Source organism: Stenella coeruleoalba (genome assembly GCF_951394435.1).
Source record: "Stenella coeruleoalba genome assembly, chromosome: 10".
NCBI lineage: Eukaryota > Metazoa > Chordata > Mammalia > Artiodactyla > Delphinidae > Stenella > Stenella coeruleoalba.
Genome location: NC_137156.1, coordinates 59427611 through 59446879, shown reverse-complemented (window position 1 = coordinate 59446879; position 19269 = coordinate 59427611). Strand labels below are relative to the sequence as shown.

Genomic DNA, 19269 nt, shown 5'->3' with positions numbered 1-19269 from the left:
TATATCGTTATATTTAAAGTGGGTTTCTTGGAGATAGCAAATCGATGGGTTGGGTTTTAATCCATTTTCACATTCTCTGTCTTTTAATCAGTATATTTAGACTATTTACACTTAATATAATTGTTATGTTTGGATTTGTCACTTTAATAATTGTTTTTACTTCCTCTGTTTTTATTCTGTTCTCTTTTTTGCCTTTTAGATTATTTGAATTCGTATTTTTTAAATTTTCTATTGAATTTTTAGAGATATCTCTGTATAGTTTTTTTAATGGTTACTCTAGAGATTACAGTATATATGCTTGGCTCTTTACAGTGTACTCAGAAATAATATTTTACCACTTCAAGAGAACTGTTAAAACCATCCCACATATAGCATCCTTTACCTCTCACCTTATGTTGTACTTGTCCTATGTATTACATCTACAAACACTGAAAACTTCCTTTCAAATGTCACACATATTTTAAAGAACTTAAGAGGAGAAAAAAAATACTCTTATCATTACCCTTTCTGTTACTGTTTGTTCCTTTTTGAAGTCTGAAGTTCCTCTGGTAACATTTCCCTTCCACATGAAGAATTTGCTTTAAGTATTTCTTTAGAGCAGAACTTCTGGCAGCAAATTCTCTGTTTTCCTTCAACTGCAAGTTTTATTTTGCTTTTATTCTTAAAAAATATTTTCACTATATATAGAATTTTGGATTAATAGTTATTTTCTTTGAACACTTGAAAAATGTTCCACTCCCCTCTGGTCTATATGGTTTCTGATGAGAAATCTATAGTGATTCGGACTGTTGCTCCCCCAAATGTAAATGTATTGTTCTTGTCTGGCTACTTTCAACATTTGTCTTGTCTTTAGATTTCAGCAGTTTTATTGTAGTGTGAATTTCTTTGTGTTTATTTTCTTTGGGGTTTGCCGATCTTCTTGAATCTGTGTCTGTCTTTTGCCAAATTTAGGGAATTTTCAGCTGTTGTTTCTTCAAATATGTTTTCTGTCCAACACTATTTCCTCTCTTTGATGACACAAATATCAGAGGTTTGATACTACCCCACAGGTCCCTGAGACTCTGTTTATTTATTTTTTCCATCTTTTTTCTGTTTTTCAGATTGGATAATTTCTGTTAATTGGTCTTCGAGTTCACTTTTTTTTTTTCCCGAGTTCACTTTTTCCTCTATCATCTCTGTCCTCCTGTTGAGCCCACCCAGTGAATCTTTAATTTTGGTTATTATACTTTTTCATTTTAAAATTTCCTTTTGGTTTTGCTTGTGGCTTTCTATTTTTCCAGTCATTTTAAGAGTGTTTGTCCTTACTTAGTGGAGTATGGTTGTAATGGCTGCTTTAAAGTCTTTGTCTAATAATTTAAACATCTGTATCATCACGGAGTGGCTGTCTTTGATTGTCTTCTTTTCCCATATGAGATATGAGATTTTCTTGGTTCTTTAAATGTCGATAAATGCTGGATTGTATCCTGGACGTTTTGTATGTTATGTTATATGACCCTGGATCTAGTTTAAATCCTGGGGAGAATATGGACTTGTGTTGTTGATGATGATGATGTTATAGCAAACAGTCAACCCAGTTAGGTTCAGCCTGGAAGTTCCCACCCACCTTCTGCTGTTTAGTGTCAGATCCATGCATAGTTCATGGATAAGCCCACGAATTCATGTACAACTTAATGGGATTGTTTTTTGAGCTCCCTCTTTTTTAAAGAGATCTCCCCAACACATTCTGGTCCTTAGGGACTCCCTTTTTTGGTCATCTGGCTAGAAAGCAAGAGTTTTAGTTTCCGTGTTCTGCCATGTGCTTCCCATGACTGTGTCTGTCTCTGAGGGTAATTGGCAACAGGATAGAGAGTAAAATGCAACAGGAATTCTTCCTAAGCTCTTGGGACCTCAGTTCCTCTAGTCAGAGAGAAGGGTTCCCCTCCCTTGGAGTTTTATATGCTTGCCCAGTCACCACTGCTGTCACTGCTGCTGCCACTGCAGAATTCCTTAGGAGCTGGGACAAGAGAGTGTGGAAAAAATACACCAAAAAATGAGATATCCCCTATTCACTCTGATCTGTTGGGGCCCCCTTTCTAGAAATAGAGGGCTTTTCTTAGAGCTCTTTCTCTCTGTACCCAGGAGGCAGTTCCAGGTTTCAGATTGCTTTTGATTCCAGGCCAAGAGATATGGGAGGAAAAACAAAAACAAAATTCATTACCAATTTGGTGGGTTTTGTGTTCTGATGTCCTTCCCCAATGCCTACTACCATTATTTTTCAGTCCTTAGGTAATTGTTCCATGCTTTCTGTCCAAGGTTGTTGAGGTGCATTCAATAAGAAAGATAGGGTGGGGTATATTTACTCCATCTTGACTGAACCTAGAATTCCTTATAAACTGTTTAAAGGTCCTAACTGGTAGAAATTAGCCAATCCTTTTTCATCATCTTTACAAATAAATTCATATTTTCTGAAAGTAGTAGCTTTTTGTGTGAAATATGGTACCCAGTTTGGAAGTATAGATATGAAATTTTCATTGACAACTTTATTTTTCTGACAGGTAGGCCCACCCTTCTTTGGTAAAATGTTACTTCTCTCAGTGGTTGTTAGTGGTTGGTTAAACTGAGTACCTTCCAGGGCAGACATGAAATAGGAATCTTGTTTTTCCTTCTTTGGTGCCTCAGAAACTTGCCTTTTACTTGCCTTATTCAGATCTTTATCAAGAAATGGAGCACTGGAGCCCAGGGGACCAGGTTTTAGATATCTATTGCAAACTGATTTAAGCCAGTTCAGTTAAGAATGACTATTAAGTTCTTTTTAGAGTATATCGGGGAGTCACCGATAAGTTAGGTGATGGCTATAGATTGCCTTTGTCACAACCTTGCTACCAGGGAACAGTGAAAGCAAGTCTCATTTGCTGCATGTAGACGTTGGCAAGCAAGTATGCACACAAGTAAGTCATATAACCAGTTCTGTAAGTTTGATGAAGTCCCAGTTCTGTCCTTTTCAGTGCTCCAGGCACTCTTTATGTGAAAGATTTCTGGTCTTGAAAATTGTCATGCGAATCTTTTAGTGTTCTGCACCGGAATCCTCCAAAATCTTGACTAGACCCAGGACCTTTTTGGTGGACCCAGCCTTAGGTTCCACTCCAAAGGGTGACTCCAGATTTATATGTCCTGTTAATGGAAGGGTATGGATTATCTCCAAATGTTTTTATTCAGTCTGTATGTTCCAAACATCACTAATTTACCAATAAGAACCCATTTCTAACATTCATCTTGCTAATTACAAGGCCTCTGTTTGATTAGAAATAAAGATAGCAAAAGCAGTATTAGAAGCCACCTCTGGAGTACGGCCTTTGATTTATCATCCCTGAAGGGTGTTTCTTTCTTAGAGACCTAAGGTATAGTTTTAAAACTCATCTGATTACTTTACATGAGGATGTCTATGTAAGGTATTTTAAAATAAATTATAGCTGTAATATACTACATTATAGTAGTATAATGGTGTAGACCTTTTGTTTTCAAACTGCGAGGTGGTGTCATGAGGCCAGGAGGAGTCAAACCCCCATTTTTTTCACTCCCATTCCGTTTGTATCCAGTAGGGTTTTCCAAAGGCTGCATGGCGTATGATGACACAACAGATTGAATGCAGAAGCAGATAGGAAAATCTAACTATCTTCTATTACACTAGACATTAGTGAGATTTGCAAAAATGTAAAACAATGACACTCATTAAATTTTTTGTTCATATTTGAAAATGTAAATTATTTAAAATAATCCATATTAAAAAGTCTTTAAGGTTCTCAGGAATTGTTTTAGAGTATAGAGAGATTCTGAGACCAAAAAGTTTGAGAACTGCTCTTATAGACACATGCTTTCATAGAACTCAAGCATTGGGCTTTATCTGCAGATGTTTTAAACTTTTTGTTTAGATATAATTTCACATTTATAAGAAGTTGAAAAATAAAAATAGGAAAAAGAATACCCATCTACTCTTTACCCAGATTCACCTATTTACATTTTATACCATTTGCTTTATTAATCTCTCTCTCTCTCTCTCTACACACACAATTTTTTCTGAACCATTTGCAGTTCACCCACATCATGGCTCTTTACTCCTAAATACTTGTGTATATTTGTTAAGAATAGGGATATTCATCAAAAGAGTCTTAAGAAACATTAAAAAAATTTTTAAGAAAGCAAAGAATAGGGATATTCTCCTACATAACTACAATGCAGTTACCAACTTCATAAATTTACATTGATACAATACTTTAATCTGCTGTCTCTGTATTCCATTTTTGTCAGTTAGCCTAAAAAGTCAATTATAACATTTTTCCCCTCCAATACAAAATCCAGTCTGGCATCCCATATTACATTCAGCTGTCATGTCTCTTTATCCTTCTTTTTCATAGCCTTTTTTTTTTTTTTTTTGGTCTCTATGACATTGACATTTTAGAGGAATACAGCCCCTTCCCCTTTTATTTTTTAAAATTTAGTTATTTATTTACTTTTGGCTGCATTGGGTCTTTGTTGCTGCAGGCGGGCTTTCTCTAGCTGCATCGAACGGGGGCTACTCTTCGTTGCAGTGTACGGGCTTCTCATTGTGGTGGCTTCTTTTGTTGCGGAGCACCGGCTTGAGGTGCACGGGCTTCAGTAGTTGTGGCTCACGGGCTCTAGAGCACAGGCTCAGTAGTTGTGGCGCACGGGCTTAGTTGCTCCGCGACAGGTGGGATCTTCCCGGACCAGGGATTGAACCCGTGTTCCCTGCATTGGCAGGTGGATTCTTAACCACTGTGCCAACAGGGAAGTCCCCCACCTTCCCTTTTTAAATAGAACATTACTTATTTCGTATTTGTCAGAGGCTTAAAGTTGGTTTTCCAAAGTGATAAACAAAGTGTTTCTTTAAAGGAATGCTTGACTATAGAATTTTGCTTTATGTGGGCCTCAGAGCAATATTATAAAACCCTGGCAAGTTATCAAAATAGATAAAATGGGGATATCATTGAAATGGGTGTTTTAACTTTACTGCTTACGGTTCACGTGAATTGAAGAAACTGAATAAAAAATGTATTCTTAGTAGGGCTTCCCTGGTGGCGCAGTGGTTAAGAATCCACCTGCCAATTTAGGGGACATGGGTTCAAGCCCTGGTCCGGGAAGATCCCACATGCTGCAGAGCAACTAAGCCCGTGTGCCACAACTGCAGCCTGCGTGCCTCAACTACTGAAGCCTGTGAGACACAACTACTGAGCCTGCGAGCCACAGCTACTGAAGTCCACGCACCTAGGGCCCGTGCTCTCGTGCTCTGCAACAAGAGAAGCCACTGCAATGAGAAGCCTGCGCACTGCAACAAAGAGTAACCACCGCTGGCTGCAACTAGAGAAAGCCCGCACGCAGCAACAAAGACCCAACGCAGCCAAAACTAAATAAATAAATTTTTTTTTAAAATGTATTCTTAGTAAACATTGTAAAGTATTTGGAACTGAAACCGAGAAATAAGTTTTAAGTAAAGAGGAAGACAAATGTTTGAGTACTGCTTATGACCTTGGGCAAGCCACCTGACCTCTTTGTAAATGGAAATACTATAGAGTTTTGTTATTGTGGTTCTAAAGATAGCAGTACAGTGAAATTTGCTTGTATTCAAAATTACCCTTTAAACTCTAGACTCACACTCAAGATAGCTTATACTTTCAGATAGAACGAGCATATGAGATCTGATTTGTACTGAGGGAACAGGAAAATTAATCTCCCATCTCAAGCACACCCTGGGTCATAAGCTCATGAATACAGTGACTGGATGCAGTGGTCTGCACTATTTAAATGATTTCTCCCCTTTTTATACACTCATAAATTAATAGGACTTCAGTGCAATAGTGCCTGCATAATAAGGTTCTTGGAAAGTAATTAAATAATACAACCATCTGTCTTACAGATCGTGTTTTTGTAAAGTGAATTTATTCTAATGGATAGATTAATTAAGGAGCAATACCGTTTGTGTTGTGACACAATTAGATAACAAGGTGGGGAACTAGTGGCGTGGAAGAGAAGAACTGTAAACAGCACTGCTATTCTGAGTTATTCTTGTCCTAATAGTAATTTGAAAGACCACAAGAAGGATTATGCTAATGAAAGTGCTGAGAAAGGCCAGAGTGAGGTGTGATCAATTGTAGGATTTCCTCAATGATGTTTAAGTTTTATAACATATTCTTATAACTAAAAACATGCCTTTATTGATATTCTTAAGGAAAAAAATCATTTTTACTATGACCTGAAATTCCCTTGTCCCCAACCCCTGTTGTCCCATGGAAACAGTTGTGTTTATATGTGATTTTTTTGGATAATGCAATGTTTATTTCAGTTCTGTCGTTATTGCAGAGCTGCCTGTATTTGTAAAGAACCTAGCACAGTATCTGACACACTTTTTTTTAAGTTGCTTTAATTAGTGCACATGCATGAGCATGAGCTCGAGCACTGAGCTCATGTTCAATTTTAGGGAAAAGGCTTGTTTCCATTTCTGTAAGCAAGAGTGTTCTCCCCCACCCCTTTTTCTCCTTATTTTATTAGAAGTAGGGCCCAGAGAATCCCAGTAATAACACCAGGCCTGGTTGAAAGGTCATGGAAGAAAATTCATATGGATTTTTATGGGGACTTTGAGAGAAGAAAGTTCACTTCTTAGCACCGTCTTTTTCCTTTTCTTTCTTTGCCTCAGAACACCAAGTGAAATATACAAAGATTTTTTCCTTTTCTACCTTTAACATAAGATGGCTGTTCCTTTTCTAATTCTTACCTCCTACCCCTGTTTGAGTCCCAGTGCTTTTCTGTTATTTTTCTGACTTTGTTGGTATTCATCTGTCAGTGTTGTTGCAAAGGAAATTCTGACGTTGGTGGATGAACTAGCTGTCCAGTATGATATTTTACAGTTCTGATATGTACATCATTCACTTTAGAGCCTTTAGCAGTGTTTTTAACCTTGCACCATGGTATTGAGCCCAAAACAATTTGGTTTTGTTCAGTTTTTTTCTTTTGCTCTTAAAAACACAATGCGATGGAAAAGACAAAACCTCTGCTCTAACCCCTGCCCCATGAGAATGAGAGGTCAATAGAAATTTCTTTTCTTCATCAGGTTAGAGGGTAAGATATTAGAGGTGAGCATTTTTTTAAAAATCATTGTAGTTAGATATCCCTCTCTGAATATTAGACCTGGAAATATAATCACATTTAACTGTTTTCATATGTATTGTACCACTAGTGTTCACAACTACTAATCATCTGTAAAGGAGAAACTAAAAATATTTGAAACTTTCATCAGTTTTCACTTGGAGGCATTAAAGATTTTTTTTAAAAACCCTTGAGGGGCTTCTCTGGTGGCGCAGTGGATAGGACTCTGTGCTCCCAATGCGGGGGGCCCCGGGATCAATCCCTGGTCAGGGAACTAGATCCCACATGCAACTAAGAGTTCACATGCCACAACTAAGCAGCCCACGTGCTGCAACTAAGGAGCCCGCCTGCTGCAACTAAGACCCGGTGCAACCAAATAATAAATTAATTAATTAAAAAAAAAAACCTTGATATTGAAGTTACTATTACTATAGTCCTAAAAGAAAAGGCGAAGTTTTAGTTGTTTTGATTACATCTTTTATTCTGAAAATTAACTATCTTAACAGGATTCCAAAGATCTAAGTATGTTCTAGTTTGCAAAGCTAGATGATTTTGAACTTGACACCCACCTAGCCAGCCATTTCTTAGGGATTTATGAAGAGTGATGGAAATACTTTTATCACACTGGTAAAATATTTCCATGTAAATACAAAGAGTAGTATTTAATATTACTGATATTACATGCAGTTTTTAAAATTCTGAAATGATTTTAGATACATTGCTGTCCTCCTTTTTGCTTTCTTTTCTTACCTTTTTCTTCATTCCTTTAGATATCAAGATCAGCTAGAAGGTTTTGAAATTGCTTTAAAATTTGGTTCCAGCACTCCATTTGGCACTGTTGACTTGGGAAAGTCTCCTTATATGATTCCATCTCCCACTTTTTATCCTTTAAGATTGTCTCTTACGCAGTAGCTTTGTTTTGTCCTCAGAGGAACTGACTGTCATGGCCAAGAATAAATTAAAATCATAGTGATACACAGTAAATCATTCTGTGTCTGTACTGAAAATGACTTATGCTTGGTCCACAGTTAATTTTGATTTATTCCGCAAGTCTCCTTGAGTATATACAGATGTTCATAATGGAAAAGATTTTGTAGAATAAAGGGAAAGGGAACTCAAGAAAGTGATTATAAATCAAAATTCCATTTCTTATTTTATTGAGACACTTTCAGGAGGTATGCAAAATCAAAACCATTTTTAGAATAATGTAGTTTTCCTCTTGCACTCTCATTCACAAGTCGAGTTTTCCAGAGATTACACAATAAGTGATGATGTCACCACTCTGACAGCTGATGGAATGTGTGCTTGTGTATTCTTGTTTTTTGAAAGTTTCTGAGTTTTAATTTATAATACAGTAAATAGCAATAAATATAACCACATTTTAAAAGCTTAATCATTTTTAAGAGTTTAAAGGAGGGACTTCCCTGGTGGTGCAGTGGTTAAGAATCTGCCTGCCAATGCAGGGAACACAGGTTCGATCCCTGGTCCAGGAAATTCCCACATGCCGTGGAGCAACTAAGCCCACGTGCCACAACTACTGAGCCTGCGTGCTACAATAACTGAAACCCACATGCCTAAAGCCTGTGCTCCACAACAAGCGAAGCCACCACAGTGAGAAGTCCATGCGCTGCAACAAAGCATAGCCCCCTCCCTCCGCAGCTAGCGAAAGCCCATGCGCAGCAACGAAGACCCAATGCAGCCAAAAAAATAAAAATAAGAAAAATAAAATTAAATAAACTAAAAAAATTAAAAGTTTTAAAACAGAAAGAAAAAATAGTATAAAGGAGTCTTGAGACCAAAAGGTTTGTGAAACACTTCTCTATTGGCATAGTTAAATTGAATTTTCAGACTTGTTCCTTCTCATTTCCTGTTTATTGTAGGGTTGTTTGTTTGTTGGTTATTTTTTAGGAGCCATACCTATTCTCTTTATACTCTCTCAGGAATAGAACGTGCGTTTTAGTTGTGAGTGGCAGTTCAGGAAGTTGTCTGTAAATAGTTTTTTCATAAAGGTAAAAAGCTGATGTAGAGGACAGAACTTTCTTCTAACAGTACTGCCCAGAATGACTATCTTATGATATGATGTTCTCATCACTGGAGGGGTTCAAGCATAAATCAGACAACTATTATCAAGAGTATTTTTTTTTCCTTGGCTGCGTCAGGTCTTAGTTGTGGCACTCGGGATCTTCGTTGAGGCACGTGGGATCTTTCATTGCGGCGCACAGTGTCTTCATTGCAGCTCTCGAGCTTCTCTCTAGTTATGGTGTGCGGATTTTTTCTCTCTAGTTGTGACGTGCAGGCTCCAGAGTTCATGGGCTCTGTAGTTTGTGGCACGCGGGCTCTCTGGTTGAGGTGCGCGAGCTCAGTAGTTGTAGCATGCGGACTTAGTTGCCCCACGGCATGTGGGATCTTAGTTCCCAGGGATCGAACCCGCGTCCCCTGCATTGGAAGGCGGATTCTTTACCACTGGACCACCAGGGAAGTCCTTCGAGAGTATTTTTAAAGAAGATTAATAGTTCAGGTAGGAGATGTACTATAAGGAATCTAATAATATAAGGTCCCTTTAAAAGACACTTAAAATCCTACAGTTTTAGGGCTGAAATCAGTTTGGTTGCATGTGAATCCTAATGCTAATAGAGTGGGGTTCTTGTTAGTTGGTATTGCCTAGTTAAATTCTTTCCTGTTGAATCTCTTAAAAAATTAAAATGAATTACAAAAATGGACCCTTTGATTCGTTAACTCTGTTTATTTCTCCCATATAAAATATGATATATTTAATCAACTTGCTTACCCTTTTTTCATGTGTTTTATTTCAGTTGGTCGCATTATGTTTCAGCTCTTTTCAGATATATGTCCAAAAACTTGCAAAAACTTCCTTTGCCTATGCTCAGGTAAATGAATTATTAAATTATTTCCAATGAGAAGTCCTGGCTTACAGTTTTACCTTGCTTAACAGAGTAGATATTTTCCTTAAAAAGTAATGATCTGTGAAATGAGTTTAGCAAATAAAAAATATTATTTTCACTGATATGATGTTAGGGAAGCATTTCTTAAAGGGAAGAGAGGAGAAAGAAATGGTCTCAGAAATGAAAAAGGAAGTACCACCATATGTAATGAAATTTTTATCCATTGTAGTTTATAAAATAATAGTATATTCAAAACTGACTTATTTTGGTAGAATTTTACAGTTTTTAGTACTTTGAACAAATTTAGCATTCCAGATTTCACAAGAAATTTAGGATTAGAAGATAGAGAAGCAGAACATAATGAGATTGTTCTTTGTTACATGTAATTGGATTTATATTTTTAAAAAGTAGAAAAAATAGGGAGGAAAAACATTTATGATGTTACTTATCTCTTACAGTGCCCAACACAAGGGAGGGATTTGACAAAGGATTAATTGGATGGTGCTTTCCATGGAAGGATAGTTTGTAGCTAAACTTCATTTCTTTTTTTTTTCCAGGGGAGAAAGGCCTTGGGAAAACAACTGGGAAGAAGTTATGTTATAAAGGTTCTACATTCCATCGTGTGGTTAAAAACTTTATGATTCAGGGTGGGGACTTCAGTGAAGGTAGAGCTAAAAGTTATGCTCTTAATAACTGTCAGTTTCTAAAGCATCTCATTATTACTTTTAATTGTAAATATAGTGTCACAGTATGATGTAAATATTAGGTGGTCAGTGAATAGTTGTTGGATGAATGACTGTTATAGGCCAAGAATGTATAAAAAGCAAAATACTAAGACTTCTTTTTGTTTGTTTTTACGCAGTTTTAATACAGTTACTTGGTGCCAAAGTACTGTTCAATTGTTTTTATTCTTTTAGAATTTTGTTGGTGTGATTGCTGTTTGAAATAAGTGGGTCATGGAGAGAATTTTTAAAATAGTTTTTATTATAATGGGATTGGATTTATAGTTTAAAACTGAGGTTAATTGAGGAGTCTTAGAATTTTTATCATCTGCAGTAATTACTCCTTCAGCAAATTGAAACCATAAAAAGTAATTTATGTGTATTAGTATATTTTTAGTTTTCATTATTGTTTAATGTAGCTCATTATTTTCAGGTAATGGAAAAGGTGGAGAATCAATTTATGGTGGATATTTTAAAGGTAAGGCTTAATATTTTATGGTCTTTTGTTTCAGTTCTGATATTAAAGCAAGTTTGATCATGTACTTTTAATGAGAAGAGGTTTACTTATAGTTCACTTTTTGCATGAAACTAATGCTGCATGAAAATACTTTATTTGCATGAACTTGGGGATAAATTACATTGTAATATATAACTTAATTGACAAGATTAATTAAGGCTAACTTTATGGTTAAACATGACTTTCAGCATGGAGGTTAGGCAACTATATACATGAAAACTCCTATCTTCCTGCCTAAAACTGTCAACATATTCTTTTGTTTATAGAGAATGTGGTCTTTTGCAAAATGAAAAGGTAAGAGAACGAAGCTCAGTAACACAAACTCCAACTCTGTTCCCTTGCACCCTTCCTAATAAATTTATGGACAGTCTGGGTCAGGTTGTGGCTGGATTTCTTATATTGCTTGAAGACTTGGAAAATTCTGTATACTGTTTCATACATGCATCTGTATCTTCTTTTCTTTACCCAATGGGTTATTATTTCCACGTCAGGGAAAAGAATCTAGTTAATGTTTATTTTCTCTAAACCAAGCAATTGCTTTGAATAAAATTTGGTATTTCTTCCTTTCTCAAAGGTTTGTATGTTTTCTTTTGTATACTAGAGCTGTATGATTGTGTTTTTTTCCTACAGTAGTATTTGCATAAATCTAACTATTGCACTTGCCCCAAAAAGCCTTAGAAAAGTCAGTTGTGGAAATTTATAATGGGATCCAATATTACCAGGTTTTAATGCCATGATAGCTTCAGTGTTATAATAGTCTTTTATATTTCTTTTGGGGGAAAATGGATTACTACTTTTTCAGAAGCCTGTTCCCAAGGTAATCTTTTTTTTTTAAAGTTTTCTATGTTTCTGTTTGTTTTAAAGAAAGATTTGTTTGTATGAGTGTTAACAGGAAATTTAAATTAGTTTTCAGGATATTTCTGCTGGAATTAAATCCATCTCTAAGTGATCTTTATGACAGAGTCTTCCCTTGGAGCTAGTAGGAAACAGCTCTTTAGCTGGTTCTATTAGCATGTAACAATTTGAAACTAATGCTGTAGGCCACTGTAATGTGGTTGTTCCCTGTGGCAGATATTTGTATATCAAAAAATTGTATTTTGACATTTAAATTTTTGTACTTACAGGACTTGCTTCCTTAGTTTTTGATCCTATTGATTAGAAAGAATCTACATAATTTAATTTAGGCATGTCCCTACAACTTAACTTATTGTAATATTTTGGTTTTTGGTTTCATAGTCTAGCATCAATTGAATTGAGTAATAAATTTACCATATAGAAATTAAGCACATAAGAGGATTTTTAAACTCCCATGTATAGTGCCTTATGCAGGTTAATTGGAAATTTGGAAGAAATGAGCTTTACTGTAAAGATTTTTCTAAAATTTTCTTGCTGGTTTTCCCTGAAAGTTAATAGTTTAAACATCATTTAACCAAAGTATGTTACTACTAAAAGTGACTGTTCTAAGGCTGTTTGTATAAAAGTGTTAAATATATGTTCTTTTTTCTCAAGGCTAAGTAGTAAATAAGTAGCAGTTTTTGTTTTTGTTTTATGCTTTTGTTATTTGATTAGTTAAAAGAATTTTTTTCAAAGTATTCAGTCAAGTATCTGTACTGACCAGAAGAGGAATTTCATCCTTTGCTTTCTATTTATTACTTTGAACATTGCACTTTAAAAGTGACTTATAATTGTAGACTGACAAATTTGTGTTTTCTTCAAACAGATGAAAACTTTATTCTCAAACATGACAGAGCGTTCCTTTTGTCAATGGCAAATCGAGGGAAACATACCAATGGTTCCCAGTTTTTCATGTGAGTAGGCATAATTCAGAGATGAGCTTTTTCTAAACAGAGAAGCGCTGTTCATGAGAAAGATGGTATCGATAAACCAAGTTTAATGCTAGATTCTGTCAACTTGGGTTTTATTATGTTATAGTAATTGGTAAGCTCTAACAGCCACCTCAGCGGTAAGCATATATCCTGGATTTGAAGAATGGTACTTAAAAGGCGTAACTTAAAGATGTAAATTATTTTCAAAATATGTTGTCATCTTAAGAAAAGAAATTGGCTTTGACTTTTAACGAATTTGGGGGCTCAGATTACCAAATCTGGATTGGAACATAAACCCTTGATGAACATTTAAAACTTGTCCATGACTAGGACTGGATGTGCCCTTGGCATGGAAAGCATTTGGTTTGAGTAAACCATAGTATGGTTGCTTTTTCTCTAACTGCTGTTCTTTGAACCAGTTTGAGAGAGGTGCCATTGTTTTCTGACATTGTATAGAGATAAATGATTTGGTGTTCAGCCAGCATTGTTAACAATCTTAAACTCTGTGAGATCTCTATGCGTAATTGAATTAACCCAATGTTGCTATCATTTCCACCAAAGTTTATGATATTATCACTTAGAAAACTTCAGAATGCTGAATTTGATATTTAAAAAACAAACACCTTTACGTGTACGTGTATACACAACCAAAACCTTACTTATTTCTCATCTGAAAGACTTTTGGCATACTTTTAGTTATATTCTTATCTAAAGCTACTCCAAAACCTATTTTTATTATAATCCCATGATATAAGATACGAAAGATAATTGGCTAGCATGGAGTTTAATGCTTTTGATTGGAAGTAAATCTCCGCAGTTATGCTATGTATATTGGAGAAATATTTTTCCATGGTTTGCCAGAAAAAAAATTTTGTCATCTTTCTGAATGGATGAGTATGAATGGCGCTTCCCTGTCTTTAAAGGAGTAAATTATTCATATAAAATAAATCTCACACTTTAAGTTTGTGTGAAAAATAGATTCCAACATGATCTGATAAAGTTCAGATAAGGGGCATTCTGTTCCTAAGAATGTCCTAAAAATGGAAAGCTGATAGAAGATGATAATGCTTGGAGTTGTGCAGGAAAAAAGGAAGGCCTAAAACAGTTATTCCTGTATCTTGTTTTGATCCCATAGAGTATTAGTTATTACCCTACTTTACTAGAGTATTTTTCAATTCTTAACCTCCTTGAGGGCCAAAAAAAAAGTAGGGGGAAATATTTTGAAAAACTTGATGTAGAAGCTGTTTACTCTTTGATTGAGGTTTCCCATTTCCATTTTTAAGCTTATCTGAACTGTGAACATGATAAACTAATGATTCATTGGTCAAAAAGCTACCATCTGAGGGCTCTAAAGTTTCTTTTAGATTTCCTTTTTTATATCAGTACATTTAAATTTTTATTTATCTGGTAGCAGCAGCTTCTTCCCATTGTTATATACTAATTAGCTTATTTAGAAAATGTTAGAGTTAAAACCCGTGCACCTACATACATTAGTTAAAATCCAGTATATGAGATTCTCTCTTCAAAAAATTTAGAGTATCTTGTTTTTATGTTATTTAGTACTTGCTTAAGCCTTTTCTAGAAATGTTTAGTATCAAATAAAATTAAAGCCGTGTCTGTTTTCTACATAGCTTAATTTTACATTAGACTATTTTTTGACAAGGAATACCAAATTAAAATTTTAACATCTGTAAATTAGTATTAAATTTTTTAACCTTGTTTTCATAATTAACTGATTGTAGATGGCACTAAAATCACTGTGAACTTGTGATTGAAAGAAAATTTTCTACTTTTAGTTTGACATTTACTTCTGGAAATGAGTTTTCAGTTAAAAGCAATCTTGGAAGTAAACATTTTTGCATTCACAAAAAATCCTTCTCTGTCTCTTTTTTTTTTTAAGAAGTTTTTATGCGTGTGCTTTTTTTTATGTGAGCTAAAAGTACCAATTCCTCAGGGGTTGCAGGATAAAATAAAACTAATGTTCACTTTGCTAAACAAAATGTTTCTTTGCTTTTATAGAAGGGATAGGTAAAATGGAGATGGTAGCCCATGAAAGAAATAGCTTTGAAAGTCTATGTCTTACAAGCCCAAATTCTTTTGGAATTGGAAGTAGTAAAAAAGTATAATGTACTATCTTCAAATTGTATAGATGACCACAGATAATCGCTCTAAAAGTTGAGGTTCTGAGGGTTGATGGTCACTGAGCTGTCTGAAGGCTTCCCAGGGTGGCTTCTGCGTTTCATCCTCCTCCCACAGCTCTTCCTGTGGCACCTTGAGCAGCAGTTCTGCAGTCTGAAAAAGAAAGGGTAGTGTGAGAATGGATCATAAAATGCCAAGAACTGCCTTTATAGTTCCAGTTTTATAGGCTTCATAAGGACTTTTAACATATCCTTGCACAATTGTATTTGTAGTTTATGCTATACATCTGTTACCTTGTAATTCTAAGGAGTAAATTTGATGCAGTTAGTGTGGGTACTTGAGCAAAATGTTCCTCAAGAATTCTTGAGCAATAACTGTTGTGCTCGAGAATAACTGTTGTGCTTTGTGCAATAACTATTGTCTTCATTACTTAAAACATTTAAAACCTCCCCTTCCTAAGGCATATACATCATCTTATTAAACATATTTTTGTATCTATTGCTTTCTTTGGGTGGAAAAATTATGTGTGTGATAAAAAACAGATTATCTTCTATAAAGCTATTTGTAATTTTTGCAGTAACTGCTTTTATCTACTACTACATTAGTCATAGTGATTTTGCTTTTAGGGGCCTAAATAGAAGAAAACTAATTGTTTTTGGAATAGTACTTCTCAAGAAACGTGAAGAAGTGAAATATGGCACTATCCCCATGAATCACTGAGGAAGTAATGGTTTGTTCATGCTGAGCTATTTTTGAAGGAATTCAAAGAACTGGGACTAGAGTAGTAACCAGGTTAACTGGATCCTTGTTATTTATTTTTTAGGCCAAAGACTAGGAAGAAGTCACAGCAGAAGCTATAGGATTACAAAGTTTTAGACTAGAAAAGAATTTAGAGAGCCTTTGTTCTATAGATAATGGTGAGTAAGGAAGAAAAGACATATGCAGCCCAGGTTATAGGAGTTTTACTCATAATCCTAAAGAAATTGATAGCTAGAAAGAGAATGCTGCACACTGTAAGCTACGTAGGTTTATTGACCGGTCTGCTCTGAATTTATTTATTTATTTTATTTTATTTTACTTCATTCTACTCTATTTTATTTTTATTTTATTTTATTTTATTTACCTCGCTGCGCAGCTTGTAGGATCTTAGTTAGCTCCCTGACCAGGGATTGAACCCGCGTCCTCGGCAGTGAGAGCGCAGAGTCCTAACCACTGGACCATTGGGGAATTCCCCAGAATTTATTTTAATTTTAGTAAGTTTTAGACACCACAAGCATTGCTGGAGAATAATATGACACATAGGAAAGGATTTTTCTTTTCCTTTGGCTGTCAGTCATGACAGTCTGTTAATTCTGACTCTGATTTTCATTGTCTTTATTTTCATTCATCAAAAGGATAAAGAAGATACTGCATAAAGTAATCATTAAAAAGATTAGTTAGGTGATTTATAGCTTTGTATTAAATAACTATTCTCCTGGGTTAGAGCACTAACCTAGCTATCAGGAAGCCTTGTATCTAGTCTTACTTAGCTATATACCTTGAGTTAGTTTTGTTTTTCCTTTTCTGTTTGTAAAATATCTACCCCACTTTCAAATATAAAGTAAACATTTTGGTGTGAAAATGCAGACATAAAAGGAAGAAAGTGTTTTGTAGGTTGATCCTAAGTTTCTGAATATGTGGAATGATTTATATGCAAATATTGTCTCTCCTAAAGGAAATAGTTGTAATTGCTTAATTTTCATCAGTCTGAAAGGTGCTGCAAAGAAACTCTGGCTCATCTTGCCTAAATTGGCTGCAGTCTCTTCATCGGCTGCTGTTAGAACATGTTTGAGTGGCGGTTGCTGTCGTCTCCCTTGGCTTAGTCTGTGCGGGCCTCATATCACAACCAGAGAATGAAAAGACCCATAGAGCCTTGGAGAACAGGCTCTGTCGTTGGCCACTGTCAGTGGTCATGATAATTATAAAAATACAAGAAAATAAGATAATGTCGAAAAGTCAGACTTTGAACTTTAAACAAAAAGTGCGTGTTGAATTTTAACAGTCATAAATAGGACTGTGGGAGGAAAACATAAGTTCTAGGATATATTCTATGTCATTTAAGAATGGCTACTTACCTGAATGGGAGAGAAGTGCTGATCGTTTCAGAGTAGCAGAGCAAGGGAAGTTGAGGGGTGCTTTGGTTTTAAGGGCTTTATAAAGCTATATTGATATTTTTGGGGTAGCAAAAGTAGATTTGGGGTAGAACTCTTTTTCCCTTCACATATTCATGAATTTGTGTGAGAAGAAATGCTAGTAAGTGTTAATAACCTGAGAAGTTCTGGCTTTTTTCCCTACTTTTTTGGGGGTAATACCTTCATATGTTAATTTCAAGATTTTTTCATGAACAGATTTCACGACACTTAACCATAATCCATCGTCTCTGGATATTAAGTGTCATCCCTAACATCCAGTCTTAATATTACTTAGTGTTTGTGTGACATTTGTGTTAGCAACCTGGAAGGAATTTTGTATCTCATGGTGTTTGGTGTGTGTTATGTTAATGTTAGTGCTGAATTTTTTAAAGCTGTTTTATTTTGGTGACTTATGGAACAATAGGTAGAGCACTGTAATGTGGCTTGGTTAGTTTCCATTGCCCTTACATGAGCTTTGTCACTCTGTACAATTTGGTGCCTCTTACAGGTGTGATAGTTTCAGGAGTTGAAGGGAAAAATTGCATGTTAAAGCCTGCTTAAGACAGAAATAGGTTGTCTTTGTTTCCTTCTCTCATACTACTTTACAACTAGAGTCACTTTTTTTTTTCAACATTCATTGGAAACACCACATTATTTAAAACATTTTTTTGACAGTAATTCATGTATCAATGCCTTTATAAGAAATTAAAGCTATTTTAAAATATTTCAAGATTTAATATATCCAAAACCCCTATAAAGAATTTTGTCCACTGTATGTAATACAGGTTTTGGTCTGAATAGTAACAGATATGGTTAAAGTTTAATCGAATTAAAATTGGTCAGACAGTGTATATTCATTGAACAAAAAATTTTCATAATGGAGAAAATCAGATTAGACAGGAAAAGAAAGTACTGAGGCCAAGATTTGACAGCATACTTTTTCTTATACTTATCTCTCTCTTGCCTTTTTATCCTTTGAGAAGATCCTTAAAATTCTAGGTATGCTGCCTTATTATTTTATTATTATTATTATTTTCAGTTCCTTAACAACTATAAGAGTGTATGCAATGGCAATGCAGTGAACAGAAGCTACAGTCTAAACATTTGGTCATTAACTCCTGATGGTAATCTGTTTCGATGTGTGACCAAAAAAGCTTTCAAATGTAGAAACATGAAAGGTACTTTAATTGTTTGAAGTGAATTAGTAAAAAAAGTTCCCTGAAATTTTGTTTTAAGTCTCTTAACTCAGTTCTTTCCATTGAAATTTTTGATTTCTACTGCTAGTAACTGCTCCTGGGCATTCAGATTTTTTACTAATGTATGTATTCAGGATACATTATTCTCTTTCTGAGAAGGATGTTAGTTGATGACTTAGCCAGCTTCTGTGATTTGTAAAGCAATATATAATGTTTTGTTTCTAGCTATTATTCACACTCTGGTGTTACAATATTAGGGACCTGAGCAGATTCCCACTTCAACTACAATGCTTTTCTTAAACATAATTCATCTCTACATACATATCCTATGTGAAAGAAAATTTAGAGCCCTCCTTTTTAAAAAGCTTTCTTGCTTTGCATAAAACTTGAAAGTATTTAATTTCAAAGTTATATTGATATTAAAACATAGATTCAGTCTTGTCTTAAAAGTGTATTACAATTTATTTCTTGCCATTTTTGTGTAAAATTTACAGAAAGAGTGTTACACCGTGCGCTCCAAAGGTAATGTCTCATTACTCTAAGGCTCTCTCTTTTTCTTTCTTTGCCTTTATCTCTTTAATCCTGTTGTTATGTGCATTGAACCATTTTAAGAAAAAAAACTTTCTGCTTGATCTGTGGCAGCAGTACATGTAAAACAAGT

The 19269-nt window shown here is 35.1% G+C and overlaps 1 protein-coding gene across 12 annotated transcripts in view; it reads left to right on the top strand.

Annotated features, from left to right (window-relative positions):
- Positions 1-19269, top strand: part of NKTR (natural killer cell triggering receptor) — a 50250-nt gene that overhangs the window by 4739 nt on the left and 26242 nt on the right. For 6 of the 12 annotated variants that reach the window (XM_079932974.1, XM_079932973.1, XM_079932972.1 and 3 more), the window contains exons 3-6: positions 9948-10022; positions 10595-10702; positions 11193-11237; positions 12997-13084. In XM_079932974.1, the coding sequence (XP_079789100.1) occupies positions 9948-10022; positions 10595-10702; positions 11193-11237; positions 12997-13084 (316 nt within the window). Of the gene's footprint in view, positions 1-9947; positions 10023-10594; positions 10703-11192; positions 11238-11542; positions 11571-12996; positions 13095-19094; positions 19132-19269 lie in introns of those variants that run through there. The other 6 variants (XM_079932967.1, XM_079932977.1, XM_079932968.1 and 3 more) reach the window with 6 other exon arrangements.